Source organism: Chiloscyllium plagiosum, unplaced genomic scaffold (assembly GCF_037043375.1).
Source record: "Chiloscyllium plagiosum isolate Xiang-an unplaced genomic scaffold, Cpla_swu_hap1 HiC_scaffold_15, whole genome shotgun sequence".
NCBI lineage: Eukaryota > Metazoa > Chordata > Chondrichthyes > Orectolobiformes > Hemiscylliidae > Chiloscyllium > Chiloscyllium plagiosum.
In genome coordinates, this window is record NW_028270153.1 from 55,594,618 (window position 1) to 55,612,755 (window position 18,138).

Below are 18,138 nucleotides of genomic sequence, written 5' to 3' on the forward strand. Positions count from 1 at the left end.
CAGAGTCTAATGGTTTATCTTCAGTTCGTCAGCACTGAAACTGATCAAAGCAAAACATTCTTTGCTAAATTTATTATGCACCTATTAGGATTCTTAAATTGAACTTCATTTTCAAAAAGAAGAATAAGGTGACTTCTAAAACTTGTTCATCCACAAGATCAATTCTGAAAATAAATACAAAAGCAGCACACACTCATTCAGTTCAAATGACAAGCTCTTGGATTCAAATTATTCATAAAAATTTGCCTGCCTGAGCTATTAATTTCTGTTCTTCTATCTTGAGACCCAATTCGACCCTATTTGTATTTCATTACATTTAAAAGGGAGGGAACTCTAAATGAAATATGGATCCAAAATGACAAAGTAAAGTCATGCCTGGATTGAAACAGATTATTAAAATAAACTGAAAATAGCTGTAAAGAAAGAAGCCACAACCAATAATTTAGGCTTTAGTCAGTTCTTCAGTGTAAAGGATTGGAAATGTCTCTGAGAAAGCATTTTCCAGGGATTTATGACAAGACATAGACACTACAGCACCCATCTGTAATGTGTTCTGCACGCACACACACACACACTTCTAATGGTTTATATTCTGTTCCTCATGATTCAATCTAGTAAAGCAAAACATTCTTTGCTAAATTCGTTATGCATTTTTAGAAACTGTATAGGAGTAAGTATTTCATGCAGATTTGAGTTTTCTGCATTTTTCTATGATTAGCTTTACAGTCAGCTGTAAATACCTGTATGAAAAGTCAACAGTCCTGGCTCAATTCAGCCCTCTGAAAGTTTTGAGCTGAAAAGATTGGTTTACATTCACCTAATGTTGATGTACTGGGCAAAAGTGAGGACTACAGATGCTGGAAACCATGGTTTAGATCAGAGTGGTGCTGGAAAAGCACAGCAGGTCAAGCAGCATCCGAGGAGTAGGACAATCGATGTTTCAAGCAAAAGCCCTGAAAGGTGTTTGCCCGAAACATTGATGTTCCTGCTCCTCGGATGCTGCCTGACTTGCTGTGATTTTCCAGAACTACTCTGATCTAAACTAATGTTAAAGTACTTATGACCCTAACTTTCTATTTTACTTTTGATAGTTTTTCAATTTCCTGGTTGCTATAAGCTCACTGGTTATTTCTTTATTTTCTTAGCTATTTGCCACATTTATAAAACTAAAGTGAAATGATCAAGTATGAGTTTGTGTACAAAAAATGTAAAGTCCAACTTCAATGCTTGAAGTGTGAAGGACAAAAACACGTGGCAGCCCCTTGATTTTTATGTATATAATAGAATGAGGATTTCTGCACTATGGATCTGTATAATATTCTAATCATCAGAGCACACAACAATGAGGCCTTTCCACTCAAAAAAATGCACATTGCTGAATCATCTCTATTGTAATAGTGAAATATTATGATGAGTTGCGTTACCTGCTAAATTGCTGCTGCTTTAGGATCTATTATTGCTTTAAAGGCACTATACAAATAAAAGTTATTGCTGCTGTTCTTTATAAAGCATTGTGTCCACTAATGAGCATGTGAGGGGCAGAATGAAGATCTGATGATGCAAATATGAAAGTGTTACATCCAGCATATGACCATCACATGGTATTATAAATGTATTATAAATGTAATGCAATCTTTAACTTAAAAATGAAGCAAGTCATGCAATGTGATCTGTCCAGGGGTCCTACATTTACAGTACAAAAATTTACAGTCTTTCATAAATATCTGGATGTCTACAGAGAGAACCTAAGAAAGCGACTTTAAAGGGATAAACTGTATATGCACCAATACATCCTAACTGTACTCCTGTCAGCAAGGGAGATTTGGTATCACTTTAAAAAGAATACACAGGGCCGAATGTATTTATGGCAGCAGCCCATTTGAGAAGCAGCAGATGTTGGCAAATGGCTTAACCTTTGCTCTTGTAGTTTAGGATATCACCTGACTGGTTCAATGGATTGCTGTTTTGTATCACACACCAAGTTTACAATGTTGTCATGTATATAGCAATCTACAAAGAGAGCTTGATGACCTGAAATGTTAATTTAAATAAAAACATGCAGTCTAGGTGATAACTGGTCGTGATTTGTATACCAAGCTTTAAGTTTTCTGTTATGGGTGGGCATAGGCTTTAGATCTGACTGTAACTTGAGGATACGTTTACTCTCAGAATTATTTAAATGTATCTTTCAGATGTCTACATGCTTAAAATGTGTTCTGTTTTAGCTTTTATTAGGGGGGATTTTAAAACAAAGTGGTAGCAAAGTGTGTTGGTTTTGCACAATTAGTGTCCGTATGGAGTAATTGTTCCAATATAAAAGCACTGTTGTGCTACTGAGACTTTATAAAGCTCTGGTTAGGCCCCATTTGGAGTACTGTGTCCAGTTTTGGTCCCCACACCTCAGGAAGGACATACTCTGGAGCGTGTCCAGCGGAGATTCACACGGATGATCCCTGGAATGGTAGGTCTAACATACGAGGAACGGCTGAGGATCTTGGGATTGTATTCATTAGAGTTTAGAAGATTAAGGGGAGATCTAATAGAAACTTACAAGATAATACATGGCTTGGAAAGGGTGGATGCGAGGAAATTGTTTCCGTTAGGCGAGGAGACTAGGACTCGTAGACACAGCCTTAGAATTAGAGGGGGTAAATTCAGAACAGAAATGCGGAGACATTTCTTCAGCCAGAGAGTGGTGGGCCTGTGGAATTCATTGCCACAGAGTGCAGTGGAGGCTGGGCGCTAAATGTCTTCAAGGCAGAAATTGATAAATTCTTGATGTCACAAGGAATTAAGGGCTACGGGGAGAATGCGAGTAAGTGGAGTTGAAATGCCCATCAGCCATGATTGAATGGCGGAGTGGACTCGATGGGCCGAATGGCCTTACTTCCGTTCCTATGTCTTCTTGTCTTATGGTCTTATCTCTTACATTCTCCTTCTCAGATGTTGACAGATCTGCCGTGTCTTTGTGGGCGGCACGGTGGCACAGTGGTTAGCACTGTTGCCTCACAGCGCCAGAGATCCGGGTTCAATTCCCGCCTCAGGCGACTGACTGTGTGGAGTTTGCACGTTCTCCCCGTGTCTGCGTGGGTTTCCTCCGGGTGCTCCGGTTTCCTCCCACAGTCCAAAGATGTGCAGGGTCAGGTGAATTGGCCATACTAAATTACCCGTAGTGTTAGGTAAGGGGTAAATGTAGGGGTATGGGTGGGTTCGCTTCGGCGGGTCGGTGTGGACTAGTTGGGCCGAAGGGCCTGTTTCCACACTGTAATGTAATGTAATGTCATTTTCTGTACTTATTAGAACATTTGTTGTCTGATAAGTGTCCACTCACCAACTCCAGTCCCCACTTTCCCTTGTTTTATCATAACTTTACTTTTGTTTGTTTCCTCGATAACGTCATGGTCATTGGTCCACTGAATTTCTCTCTTTTGCTTCATCCACAATTCAAGAGGCCAATGAAAATTTAGAGGAACTCTGTACAAAACCAATGAATCTACACCCCCCCCCCCCCCCAAACCATCCCCCACTCCCCCCCCCCATCCCAACCCCTAACTCCCCGATCCCACAAACAACATAAACATCCACTTCCAACAAATAACCTGAAAACTTTAAAAATCAAAGTTTGGTATCAGCTAATTCTTTCCTGCAGAGAGATTGAGGCAGTTGTCTAATGAATTATAGGGTGGGATTTTACAGAACTGCAACGACAGACAACTTTTTAAAAAAAGTTTAATACGGGGATTGCAAATTAGGTCTTTGAATCATTGTTTGTATTTGTACTTGTTTTGTGAATGAGGTTTTTTTGGGAGGAGAAAGGAAAACCTGGAAAAACAGCCAATAGCGTACTGACTGCAGACAGACTACGACAGTAAAGATTTAATGTTTTATTTTAAAACAAGTTCCATTGCATGATTCTTCACACTAAAATATAAAACATGAAAAAAAAACAAGTTTAAGAAAAAATTTTTAAAAATATATTTTTCTACCCTTAACAAACATGTGATAGAGTTTAATTCCCACTTTAGCTATAGTTGCCATATATATAGGTTTATCCGTTTTTTGTCAAAATTGGACTATACAAAATTTTTTGAACCATATTAATGCACAGACAGGGAGTATCGATAATTTCTAGAGTTGCGTATAAAAAAAACAAAAAAGAGAATAATGTCAGCGCAGGCTTGAAGGGCCAAAAGGCCTTGTTCCTTTGCTATATTGTTCTTTGTTCAATCTTGATGCAACATGCAGGACACAAATTCTAACGGGAAGAAAGCAGCAACAAATGAAAAGGAAAGTAAACCCACCTCATAGGCCAAGTCTTTACAGAGGTTGGTGGCAGACCTACCTGGACCAAGTTTTGCTTCAACCTTTAGGTTGATATAGGAGCTTTAAGGTTGCCATGGGTTCCATACGTGGACCTGGAGCACATGAGGGCACAGTGGAGCTAAATAGAAGAGCAAAGAGGCCATGGCAATAGGTGAAGTCATGAATAGGTGTCGATGCTATTTGGGTGCGGAACTGAAAGATTAAGGGACTGTGAGTGATGAGAGCCTAATCAATTTTAATATAACCTTATCCAAATCTCTGAACTGTGAGAGGAGTTGTTCGTTAGTTCTGCGTGGCACTCAGCAGTCCGTGGGCAGTTGTTATATGCCTAGCACATACTAGGCCTCTCCCTCTCTGCCTCCCTAACACCACCCCTATCCAACACAGGCATCCCAATGAAAATCCAACCCATTTGTGCTGTTTATCCCCACTAAGCGCAGAGTTTGGAGAACTCCTGGCTTGGCACAGGAGCCTGTGAAACAAAAAAATTCAAGCCACTGAATAAACATACATTTTGAGATAAGGAAAGGATTTTGGGTTGTTTTTTGCTCTTATGTTTCTCCAGTTATGAGAGAATAACTGCCACCATGAGAAATGTTGGGAAATTATAGCTCAAGTCCGTTATTGCTGTTCACACTGTTGCACCTCCTGTCAGTGGAAAAGGAGTGAAAAGACCACAACTTGGACAAACTTTTCCCCCCATTCTCTGCATAAAAGTAACTGGTAGTTCCAAGTGGTCTATTGTCAATCACACTTCCAATATCAGCCTACTCTCGTTATTAAAGCATGCTTCAAAATCTATCTCCGTTGCAATGTACATTGTCGATGGTTTTACACAGTACTGAATGTGCAAGCGAATGACACCTGCTATTACTGCACTATGACCAAATGCAAGCAGGTTGTTGTGACTGACGCGAAGGAATGTTTTAATATGAAGCTGCCAGAACTTGGGAGTGCCAGACTGGGACATATTATTGACAAGGGTGGACTTCACAAGTCACAGGCTTTTGTTTGATGAGTCAACTCCACAGGTTACTAATTAGGTAGCTATTTAGCAATAAAAGTTGAGTTGCACAGAGACAAAACTGAAGATGAAGGATCAAGTTTAGCTTATTCAACCTTAGCTTATCGTAGTAATTAATAATTAGCATTCATTTGAGTTTAAGATCCTTTGTTGATAACATGGGGCTTGTGCCAAATTCAGGCCAAGTGCTTCATACCTGGAGCCCTTTTCCTATCTCATTCCAGACTATCATTCAGATTTGGCCTACCAGTAAGTTGTGTTTGCCAAGCCTGGTCAGTAAATGGTTAGAAGCTCAGACAGTCTACAGATGGTCGTAGACTGGAGTGTACTACCTATTTGGCCGAAGGAAGCACTGCTAAATTAGAAGAAGAAAAATAACTTTCTCCACCTTGAAAAAAAATGCTATAAATCCAAACAAATTAATAAACAAAGAACTGTGGATGCTGAAGATCTGAAACAAAAAGGGGAACTGTTGGGTAACTCAGCAGGCCTGACAGCATTCATGTTGGAGGGTAGACAGGGGGACAGGAGGGAGGGTTCCTTCCTTGTTTAAATTAGCTTTGCCCTGATATTGCAGAACAGTCTGGGTGTGAAGTGTTAAGTCCATGCATTGTTTGGGGTATCTAAGACATCGGCAAGTTCCACACAGAATGATTCACCCTCATGTTTTTCATCTTTTGTACCAGGTTAAAATTTAATTTACTTGAATCAAGCCCAGTCCATACAATGCTGACTACGTCACCAGGTCAATATTCTTAAAGTCTGCTCATTGTGATCATTTTAGAAGGCTTTCCAAATTATCTTCCACACTTTAGCCAATTTAGTAGCAGTTGGAGGATTGAACACACTAATTAAAAATCCTCATTAGTATAAATGAACCCATTCTCATCTGGATTTTAAAATAAAATTGCATCACTTTATCACACATAAATACATTGAGGAATAGTTTAATGGAAAATAAAAGAAATGGGTACAATTTATTGCACTGAGTCATGATTATGGTAGATGTATTTTAGCAATAACCTAAACTTATCCTAACTGGGTCACTTCTGAGGACATTTTGAGTGAGAATAAAAAAAGCACCTAAAAACAGTATCTCTACCCCAGGATGACAAAATCCAACCGTCACTTTGGCTCATGAAATTATTGCGAATAACCTTCCTTTTACTGTAATGGATCTGATTCGGTTTTCCATTTCAAAACACTTTGCAGGTTGGCAAAACATAACCCTAAGTTTATGATATATTATTTATGTATTAGAGACCGTGGATAACATCCCTCATAGTCTATACAATCATCAACAATTTGTCCATCTGCTTTGGACATGCTCCAGTATCAGGAATTGAAATGTATCTTTTATTCTTGTTTCACAAGACTCCAGGACATGACCTCTGTCATTGAATCCATCTTTCTATGGTCTGAGATGAAGCACTGCCACAGCTTCACTGTGCTATGCATTTATCATCATCAAAGGCACCAGATTTACACTGTAGAATAAAACTGTCAGTGGTGAGTACTCTTTCATCTGGCAAAATTGATTGTGATGTAAGTAAGACTGATGATCAGGGATCTGAGGGCAGGGATGATGAAACAGCTTCACTCACAAAAACTCATCAGTGGCTGGAATGCAAACTAAAAATGTTCAGCATTGAAAAGCAGTCACTGAAATGAAAGAGCTGCACTTTTGATGTACTTTGTCTCAGCACATGATCAGTACCTCTGTACATACACAATGAAAATATGTGAATGAATTACTTAAATATTTCTGAAACATCTGGTCTGTGGTAGATTTTGTGTACCCATACCCCTTAATGTTTCTTGATAACCCAACATCATTAACTAATTCTAAATTATTACCAAATGTGCTCCAGTTATTGATGCATTTAAGGGAAAGCTCGGTAAATAACTGAAGGTGAAAGGAATATTGGAACACGCTAATAAGTTTAAATGAAGAGGGATGGGAGGAAACCCCTATGGAGTATTAAGACCAGCAAGGAGCTGCTGGGCCAAATGGCCTGTTTCTGTGTTGTACATCACATAGAAATTTTTGCAGTTTTGAGAGGTGACCTGATAGAGGTTTATAAAATCATGAGCAACATGGAGAGGATAAATGGACAAAATCTCTTCCCTGGGATGGGGCAGTCCAGAACTAGAGGGCATAGGTTTAGGGTGAGATGAGGAAAGATATAAAAGAGACCTAAGGGGCAACTTTTGCATGCAGAGGGTGGTTCGTGTATGGAATTAGCTGCCATAGCAAGTGGTGGAGGCTAGTACGATTGTAACACTTAAAACACATCTGGATGGATATATGAAAAGGAAGGGTTTGGAGGGATATGGGCCGGATACTGGCAGGTGGGACTAGATTGGGTTGGGATATCTGGTCGGCATGGTAGAGTTGGACCGAAGGGTCTGTTTTGGTGCTGTATATCTCTATGACTCTATGACTCTATATGTTGGATCAATACTAAAATATTCCCCACTTTGCAAAGTGTCATATCCTGCCTAACTTGTATTCTTTGGCTTGTGTGCAAACACATAATAAAGATGTACTTACCTATGGAATAACAACCATAGGAAGGTGGCAGAGTTCTTAAGTTTTATCTGTCAGAACAATTTTGGCAATCACTGAAAGGTTTGAAATTTCTAGTAAGAGAATTAAAGCTGACTACCCTAAATGCAAATATTTATTAATAACTGGAGTTTGTTTAAAAATAGAGGTTACAGAGTTCTGTTTTCCTTTATTTAATCATGGTACCAACAATAAATTCTTCATTGCTCCAAAAATGGCTTTGCTATGATACTGGTGTCAAAAAGTTTAACTGGAGCACAGGTCAATAACTAGTAGTGGGCCTCATCCAAGCAGTAATGTGATGCTCACTGTCCTCTCACTATTTTTGTAGCTGCTCCCAGAGATCCTGAATACTTCCCATTCCTCCTTGCTTGTCATTGAAGTTTAGAAATATCTGCAATGTGATTAAAATGATCACACAGCTTCCAAAAATACATGATCATTCTCTCCAGGTTCCTAAAACCTGTTGTTCCCCAGGCTGTAGTGAAGTAGCTGAATTTAGCTGCAATGATATGTGACATTAATGCTCCTAAGGCAGGAGGGGGACATCAGCCAGGGTTCCTGCCTTGTAATACTATCCAATGACCCAAGTGACAAGGGTATATACTTGGCATTACTGCTGAGAACATGTGTGGAATGTCTCCCACAGTTCAATAGCTTGTTTGTACTAGATTGTATAAGTGTACTGGAAAGTTATTGATTTCCATGGAGCCACACCATAACATCCCATGTGGCTATTACTTTCATTTATTGGCCAGAAAACCAACCGAGTTCATTAGAATTATGCCAGTTATTCATATCATGGAAAATGCTAAAATAATATTGTGATAGGGTCAATGTTACAACATTATAAAAACATTGCATTAAAATTTAAAGATAATGGCATATGAAAGGAGCAAGCTGCCAATAAATAGTCTCTTTATGCAATAGATCTGTTTTGACAGCATATAATATATAGAACCTATATGAGATTGGTTCAAGCATGGTTGAGAATGACTAAAACTGAAACCTAGAAGGAGCCTTGTACATTTGTCATTCTAAACTGCAGTCTCTACTTGTAACAGCCTGAAGCTTTTGTTCTGAAGAACTGGAACTTTGCCAAGAGGAAAGAGCAATGGGGGTGTTGGCTGGCTGTTGCCATATAGACTATGGTAGTTTGATACTAAATAATGCATGTGAGGCTAAATTAATAGCCTAAGGCTTGGGTGTTTGATATAACGATGCATGTTACAATTTTCTTTTAGAGATCACTGTAGCTTTGTTGTAATTTTAGCAAGTTTAAGGCAGTGTTATAAAGCGATGAAAGCTTTACTAAAATCTGAGGTAGGCTTAACCGTCTATGAATTTGCATTAAAGTGTTTTCAACAAAACTGTTGAAGGATGGAAGATTAATTCATTGCTTGATGACAGCAGTGAGGAACAGAACAAGTGAACTATTTATCTAATTTGTACCTCGAGTGTTCCTAGCTTGTGTAAGGATAATGATATTACATCAAGCAACATTCTACTTTGTAAATTACACTTATCATATGCTTTTAACCCATGCTCTGAAGAGCAGTAACCTTCTTCTGGTAACTCTGCTCTTTTATTTTAAATCTTACTGTTTCTACAACTTGCTTTAATTTCATGTCAGTTTAATTCACAGTTTCATCCACTGACACAGGGATTATCTGTATGAAGATTTCAACAGGGTGGATTTTACAGCTGCTCCTCTATGTTAGGAAGCTGTGGCTGGAGGAGAGAGAGAGACGGGAGAGAGCTTGTAAAATAAGGTGGTGGTCTGTCTGTTACATTTCAACCCAGCCCTGACCTGTCTCTATTTTACATGAGGTAAGTAAACTATCAGGCAGCTCACTCACCCACCTCCCCAAATATAGAGACTAGGTCCCGATTACATCACTCATACCCAATCTATACTTGACGTGGATCACTGAGTGGGAGAATAATCATATCTTTTACATTAGGGCAAACATTAGGCAGAAGAACATATTCAGGTCTCGTTTTCCTTCTGATCATATCCCGAGCCATCTTCCTACCATTTACAAGACTAGTGGGATGGTTCCAGGGGTCTAGGGTTGCAAGAGGGAAGTCTGCAGGTTTACAGGGAAAGAGTGGGACAAATTGTAGCTCTTTCAAAGAGCTGGCAGACTTCATGGGGCCTATGATTATCTGGCTCCTCCCACATAGCTCTCACCATAACCTTAAATGCTCAACAGAAATTCCATTGATGTCTAAGTTACAGCAACAGAGTAGGAACAGTCACAAAGAAAGCCATCCCTATCAGGATTTTGATTTTTGCATATTCGCATAAAGCATATTCTCATAAATAATCTAAAATTAAAATCGAAATAAATAATCTAAAATTAGATTGAGTAGATTGATATATTAGAATTGCTGGATTTACAATAGTGGCTAATATCTTCTGAATTAATTAATTGTAAAATATGTACAATATTACTTCAACATTCATGCTTTCATGTAACACAAAACTATTCAGAGTTTTGAAAAATAAGATAGCAATGTCCCAGGACATTGTGGGAAGTTAGAAAGAAATTGCAGGGTCCCTCGCAGAAATATTTGCATCATCTATAACCATGGCTGAGATGTTGGAGGACTGGAGGGTGACTAGTGTTGTGCCTTTATTTAAGAAAGGCTGTAAAGAGACGCCTGGTAACTACAGATCTGTGAATATGACATCAGTGGTGGGTAAGTTGTTGGAGATGGTTCAGAAAGATTGGATTTACATGCATTTGGAGAGGGAAGGAATGATTAGGAATGGTCAGCATAGTTGTTCATGAAGTAAATTGTGTCTCACAAACTTGATTGAGTTTTTTGAGGAAGTAACCAAAAAGACTGATAAAAGCATTTTTTACTTGTTTAGTAAGGCCTTTGATAAAATTCACCATGGTAGACTAATTAATAAAGTTAGATTGCATGGGATTCAGGGTGAGCTTGCCAACTGGATACAAAATTGGCTTTATGGTGGAACACAGAGGGTGGTAGTGGAGGGTTGTTCTTGGACTGGAGGCCTGTAACCAGGGGAATGGGTACGTAGGAATGGGTACTGGGTCCACTTTTGTTTGTCATTTATACAAATGGTTTAAACGAGAAAATTGGAGAGATGGTTTGTAAGGTCGCAGATGACTTCAAAATTGGTGACATAGTGAAGAAGGTTTTCTAAGATTACAAAGAAATCTGGATCAACGGACTGAGGAATTACCGATGGAGGTTAATTTGGAGAATTGCGAGGCATTACACTTTTGTAAAACAAACAAGGAAGGACTTACACAATCAATGAACCCCAGGCACATAATTCTTTGAAATTCATGTCACAGGTAGATAGGATGGTTAGTATGCTTGCCCTCATTGCTTAAACCTTTGAGTATAGGAGTTGGGATGACATGTTGAGGTTGTACAGGATGTTGGTGAGGCATCTTCTTGAGTACTGTGTGTAGTTCTAATGAAATGTTATAGGTAAGGATATTATTAAACTGCAGAGGGTTCAGAAAAGATTTACTAGGATATTGCCAGAGACAGAGGATGTAAGGTATACAACGTTGGTTATATAAACTGGGATCTTTTTCACTGGAGCATTGCACGGTGACCTGTAGAAGTTTATAAAATCATGAGAGGCACAGATAAGGTGAGTAGCGAAAGTCTTTTCCATAAGGTAGGTGAATTCAAAACTAGGGGGTGTGTTTTAAGGGTGAGAGGAGAAAGATTAAACAGGACATGACAAGCAACTTTTTTTTTTACACAGAGAGTGGTTTGTATGTGGAATGAACTGCCAGAGGAAGTTGTAGATGCAGGTACAGTTACAATGTTTAAAAAATATTTGGATAAGTACATAACTAGAACAGAATTGAAGGGAAGTGGGCCAAATACAGAGTGGTGGGATTAGTTTAGTTTGGGAACATGGTCGACATGGAGTAGTTGGACTGAAGGGCCTGTTTCTAAGCATTATGATTCTATGACACTATAATATAATAGCTATATATAATACTAAAATTCGAATGGCTTCACAGAAAACCAACCTAAAGATGAGTGGGTATGAAATTTGCAGGGGAGAATGTCCTGGATTTCCTGGCCCAAAAGGTGATCCTATTGGTAAACTCTCACAGCCTCAGCTCTGGAAGAACCGCAGGTTTAAAATTTTATGATCTCTAAGCATCACCACTTTAATACAGATAAGCATTGTTTTCCATACTTCTTCATTCAACTGTTTGCAAAAAAATCAAAACATTGTGGGCGGCACGGTGGCACAGTGGTTAGCACTGCTGCCTCACAGCGCCAGAGACCCGGGTTCAATTCCCACCTCAGGTGACTGACTGTGTGGAGTTTGCACGTTCTCCCCGTGTCTGAGTGGGTTTCCTCTGAGTGCTCCGGTTTCCTCCCACAGTCCAAAGATGCGCAGGTCAGGTGAATTGGCAATGCTAAATTGCCCGTAGTGTTAGGTAAGGGGTAAATGTAGGGGTATGGGTGGGTTACGCTTCGGCGGGTCGGTGTGGGCTTGTTGAGCCGAAGGGCCTGTTTCCAATCTAATCTAATCAGCACAATTCTACTCAATGTTCATTTCAGAACAGACTATCTGATTATAACCAGTCTTTCCAAACAACTAAAAAATATAGTGATATTTTCTTATTTCTACCCAACAGCTCAGGCCAGGTGATGGCAAACACCTTTTTTTTAACATGAACAGCATTTTATTTAAACAAACTCTTAAAATAAAATCATTTAGGTGCTGCAAGACAAAAATCTGACATTTCTAGATCACATACTTTGCAAATTGGCAAGTGTCATTGGTAGAATACATAAAGTGTAAAAGTAATAAATAAATGTGTTGAATTAATGCATCGATAAAAGCATCAAAATTGAATTATCAAATTCTGACAGCACTCTTTTAAATTCTAAATTAAGACTCATTTTTTCAGCTATTGCTTCTCGTAATTAAAAAAGAAGTGACCCAAAATACATTAAGAATACCTTACCATTGTAAAATTATCAGGGGGTAAAACATCAGAGACAGAAAGTGTGTTCCTTGAATCAAGGAGATTATCTATTCCCATGTTGTAGCCTATATCACCTGAAAAGGTTTATTTAGAATGTCTTTCATTATTTCAACCATAAAGTGCAGCATAATAAGCTCCTTTTTAAATCCACAATAAAAATATCATTTACTTTTCTTGAGACTTGATTTTTTTTTCAAGTTTTTTTTCACATATGATCCAATGATAAAAGGTTGGGAGCCAAAAATGCTCTGATGAAGACCTGCATGCAGATCACAGACCCCGAGACCAGACAAAACCCAAGACAGTTAGATACACTTATATGTAGCATATCAGCACAACTCTGTATAATTTTACCTTTGCCTTGGGCTTTATGTCTGCGGATTCTTGGAGATATATAACCAACAGAGCACTTTTTTGGTACTTGTCCAGCTTTTCTATTGGGCACAATTTCAGAAGATGTGGTGTCACCAGTTGGTAAACATGACCTTTGAGCATCAGGAAGTGAATGTCTGTTGGTAATGTCTGAAGATGGTGACCACAAATGAGCATCACATTTGGATATAGCCTGATATGATTCCTTGAACGAAGTGGGCTGTGGAATGGCGTGCCCCAACAGTCGGCCCTCATTTGTTTCCCTAGATGGCAATACTGCAGTAGTCTTCCTGGAATTTTTAGATTCCTGATTTTGCCTGCAGTAGGCTGGACTTTTCAAACTACTGTCAAGTTTATGGTTCATTGTGGCTTCTACCTTATTCTTTTTAGAAGTTTCTGTCTCCTGCAAACTGAATCCGAAATTCAGAGGGTTTTGCAAAGCTTCTATGTAAGATTCGCGATAACGGCATTTAATCTGTTTGCGTTCTAGATCACTGTTTGTCCTTCTATTTAAGCATGGTGTGCAGGGTTCTGTGGCAAACCTTATTGACCCTCCACATGCCCACGTACCATTCATTGGAACTACCGAAGATTCTCTGTTCTTGTATGAAGGCTGCACTGTCTTCTGATCAGTACATTTTTCATTAGAAAACATCAGTAAATCCACATAATCCCCTTCAACATTTTCACTGGAAATCTCACACAAGTTTGAGACCTTTCCCAATTTCACAGGCTGGTGGCGCAGGCATTTTGCACCCTCTATTTGAATCAAGTCAGGTGATATATTTTTATCATCTTTAATATGAGAGTCTGGCTCGGGAGCCTTAAACAACCTATCCATTTCCATATCTGTCTGCAATGTCATCGTCGCGGAATCATAGTCATTCTCTGGTTCCTCTGCAGAACACGTGTTGAGTCCAGATGCTGGTGTCACTTTGACTTTTGTCACAAATTCCGGGTTTACTATTTCAGTCCAAAGCACTTTCACAACTCCGTTCTCTGTGGCTAACAAGCAAGTGTGCAATGGGGTGCCAGAGCGTTCACTGTTTATCATTGCCAACCATTCCACTGTAAAAATACTGGTGTAGGATACTTCTGGTACAAGCTTCTCCTCCACACTGCAAAGGTCTTTGCCTAAGCATTTCAGCACAATTCGAGCAGACTGCCTTCCAACAGGTAGAATCTGTAGATAAAAATCACCAGGACGCAGGAGAAAGATGTTGAATGATGCCAATTGTATCACTACCTTCTCGTGCAGACACAGTGGCCAGCCTTCATGACGGAATAGGAGGCTTGAATATCTAGCCTGAGGGAGAAGAACATGCAAGCTACATTAATAGGAAATGTACTAGAGCAAAACACTTATGAAGAGCTTGTCAGTGAACTGCTTAATCAGATTTACCTTAAATTAGAGGTAAAATACCTGCCTGTTTGTAGTTCAAACAGAGATTACTTTTTACATGGGAGTCACCCAGTTTCCACCATCTGTGACCCCAACCTACAGTGTTCATAAATATCAATCGGGTTTCCAATTACATCGTCATGGCCTGAATGGGAAAGCTGTTGCAGCAGGTTTTTGAGTGATCTTATTCATTTTCAACTCAGTGATGCATGTGAATAGTCATGAGAACATGAGAATTTTATGTTTTTGTGTGCTAATTTGTAAAGAGTTTACTTTCAAGGCATACAGGTCTTGGGGAAATAAACATTTTTGCAATTAGTCATGCAAGGCTCAAAAGTAGAACAGAGAAAATAAAACAGAATATCAACTCACTTGGAGGTTCAGGCAATTTCCCTATTTATGTAACCACCAGGTTTCTGAGTGTAGGTGCTATAATTGACTAATGAAAATAAAATGTTAACGCATGACTTTTGATCACTGAATGAGGGGATTATTAAACCTTAGTGTAATTTCTGTACTGTTTCTTCATTTTAATTTAAGCTGCATTTGTGCCACAGAACCACTTAATTACTAAACAATCTTTTCTTTATAATGTGTGGACACTGCTTGCAAGGTCAGCACTTATTGCCCATCCCTAGCTGCCCTTGCATTAAATAACTTGCTAGGACCATTTCTGAGGGCAGTTATGAGTCAAAGAGTCATATAGCACAGAAACAGAACCTTCGGTCCAACTCCCCAAGGTTTCCTAATCAGAACTAGTCCCATTTGCCTGTGCCACATAGCTGTGAGTATGGAGTTACGTGGAGATTCAGTGCAGGGGTGATGGCAGATATTCTTCCCTAAAGGGGGGACTTCAGTGGATCAGATGAGACTGGTTTTACATTTTAGGTTTATTAACTGGATTCAAATTCCATTAGCTACCATGACTGGATTTCAATCTGTGCCCCTTCCTTTCCCTCAAAGCATTAGCCTCTGGATTACTGATCTGGAGAATTTCCACCTTACCACTGTCTCTTCATAATTAAACAGTAAAATGTATTCGCATTTAAAATCATTCTTAAGTAAGATCACTCCTCTGATGATAACACTTTCAACTGAATTGTTTTTTTTCTCTATGCCCAAACTAAAAATGGTACAAAAAGTACGGCTCGAGTTTCCATTAGTTTGTGTCACCTTTACCAATGCATTTCACCAGAAATCAGCCAAACTGTCAACTGACGAATTTTAGGTTAAGTTTACAATCGGTGCAAATTGAATTATGCACTCTCCAATAAAAGCGAAGTATTGCAAATGCAAGCGATCTGTAAAAGAGACAGAAAGTGCTGGAGAAACTCAACCGGTATTAACAGAAGAGAGAGAAATAAAATTAATGCTTTGACTCTGATATCATTACATGCTGCACAATCTTTAACTCTCATTTAAATATTTCATTGGAAGTTAATACCAAACATAAAACCAGCCAAGCTCCCACCTCAAGAATGCGAGCTTCCATCATTCACAACCATTTGCTTTTTCTATATATTCACCCCGGGGATGTGGACTTCACTGGCTGGACCAGCATATATTGCCATTGAGAAGATCATGATGAGCTGCCTTCTTGAGTTGTTGTAGTCCAGTTGGCGTAAAAAACGTTGTTAAGAGAGAGTTCTAGGATTTTGCCCCAGCAACACCATGATATATTTCCAGGTCTGAGTGGCATGGAAGAAAACTTGCAAATCATGTTGTCCCTCATGTAAAAACCTATGTATTTTTTTCCAGAAGGTTGTCAGTGCCCATCTAGTGCCTTCAGCTGTTCAAGGATATTACAGGGAGTGAATCAAATTGACTGATTTGGAGGAGGCTGAGATAAATCATCTACCAGGCACTTCTGGCTGAAGGTGGTTGCAAATGTTTCAGTCTTATCTTTTTGCATTGATGTGCTGGGCTCCCCTCTTATTAAGGATGAGAATATTTGAATTATTTTGGGACTTTAGATACAACTGATTGGCTTGCCAGGTCATTTTCAGCAGGCAGTTAAGAGTCAATTACATTGTTGTGGATCTGGAGTCACGTGCAGGCCAGTCTGAGTAAAGACAGCAGATTTCCTTCCCTGAAATACATCAGTGAACCAGATGGGGTTTTGTAACAATCACTATTAGTTATATGGTCATCGGTAGACTTTTTTTTAAAATCAGTTTTTTTTAACATATTACATAGAAATTCCACCACTTTTCATGGCAGGAATGTGAGACCTGGTTCCCAGGGCATTATCCATATCTCTGAATGAAAATAATGCTACACCACTATCTTTCCAAGTCTTCAAATTAAGCTCTTAATTTTTTAGCATTCATAGAACCAAATAAAAAGATGTTAAAAGTTCTTAGACATTTTAAAGAAAATGTTATAAAACCAACACTCTACACATTGAAACTGATAAATGAGTCAGTAGGGTCTGTTCAAGTCATTTTCAGTAAACTTGTTACACTTAATAAAAATGCGTACATTGTGATAAATCCATTTTATGGTCTTAAATTGCACAAGGTCCTACTTTTAAATACTCCAAAGGAACAATAAACAATTATATTTTCTGATGTTTCCAAATCGCAATGGCTCATCTAAGATTTTAGATTTGTGATTATGCAAATAAGGTTGAGCAGAAATCTGAACCATAAATAAGAACTAAAAGTGCTGGAAAACTTAGCAGGTTAAGCAGCGGTTGTGGAAAGGGTGCTGCCTGGTGTTCCCCAGTTGTTTTGTTCTTGTTTCAGATTTCTCAGTGCTTTGCTGATGGAACTTGAAGCATAACTTCACTTCTAGAGGCAGCAATGTAACTCCAATGCAAATAGAACTTAGTTTACTGACTGTGTCCAAAAGCAGAAACTTACTCCCTTATCTTGCCTGAATGGAAACTTGCCATATGAAAATTACCTGTATAATTAGGCCTGACACTGACTCACTTAAAAACATCAAAGACTTCAAAGTCAAGTTCCAAAAGAAAGTGCACAACTCCCTGATTTGCTGCTGCGATAACTGTTCTGATTTTCAGAAGGATGTGACAGCTCATCAAAAATATAATACATTCCTGCTTGGGGTACAAATTATTTTCTAGACTTTTGCTACTGATCAAGGGAGGACTATGTACAAGAGGTTGCAGTCCTCTAAAATTCGGAAAAACACCACATCATTGTTAAGTATTTAATTTATATATTCAGATATTTAGATACCTAATGATGTTATCAGTTTTAAAAAATCCTAAATATTAACATTTTAAAATGATCCTTAAACCCATGATGCTCTCTGTGTCTGCACTCACATTAGTGAACATAAATTTAATCTCTGCTGGAGGTTAAGATGTGACAGCAACATTTTCAAGTGGAGTTAGGGAATGTCAGTGACATGATAAAAGAAAATAAGAGAGTGAGCAGAATAAGCTAACAAGTAATCCCATGCATAACCTTTT

The 18,138-nt window shown here is 38.8% G+C and overlaps 1 protein-coding gene across 1 annotated transcript in view; it reads right to left on the minus strand.

Moving 5' to 3' along the window:
• quoa (quattro a) overlaps nucleotides 1–18,138 on the minus strand; it is a 144,666-nt gene that overhangs the window by 72,070 nt on the left and 54,458 nt on the right. Inside the window, exon 4 of the mRNA XM_087994601.1 lies at nucleotides 13,280–14,603. Coding sequence (XP_087850727.1) covers nucleotides 13,280–14,603 — 1,324 coding nt within the window. The remainder of the gene's footprint in view (nucleotides 1–13,279; nucleotides 14,604–18,138) is intronic.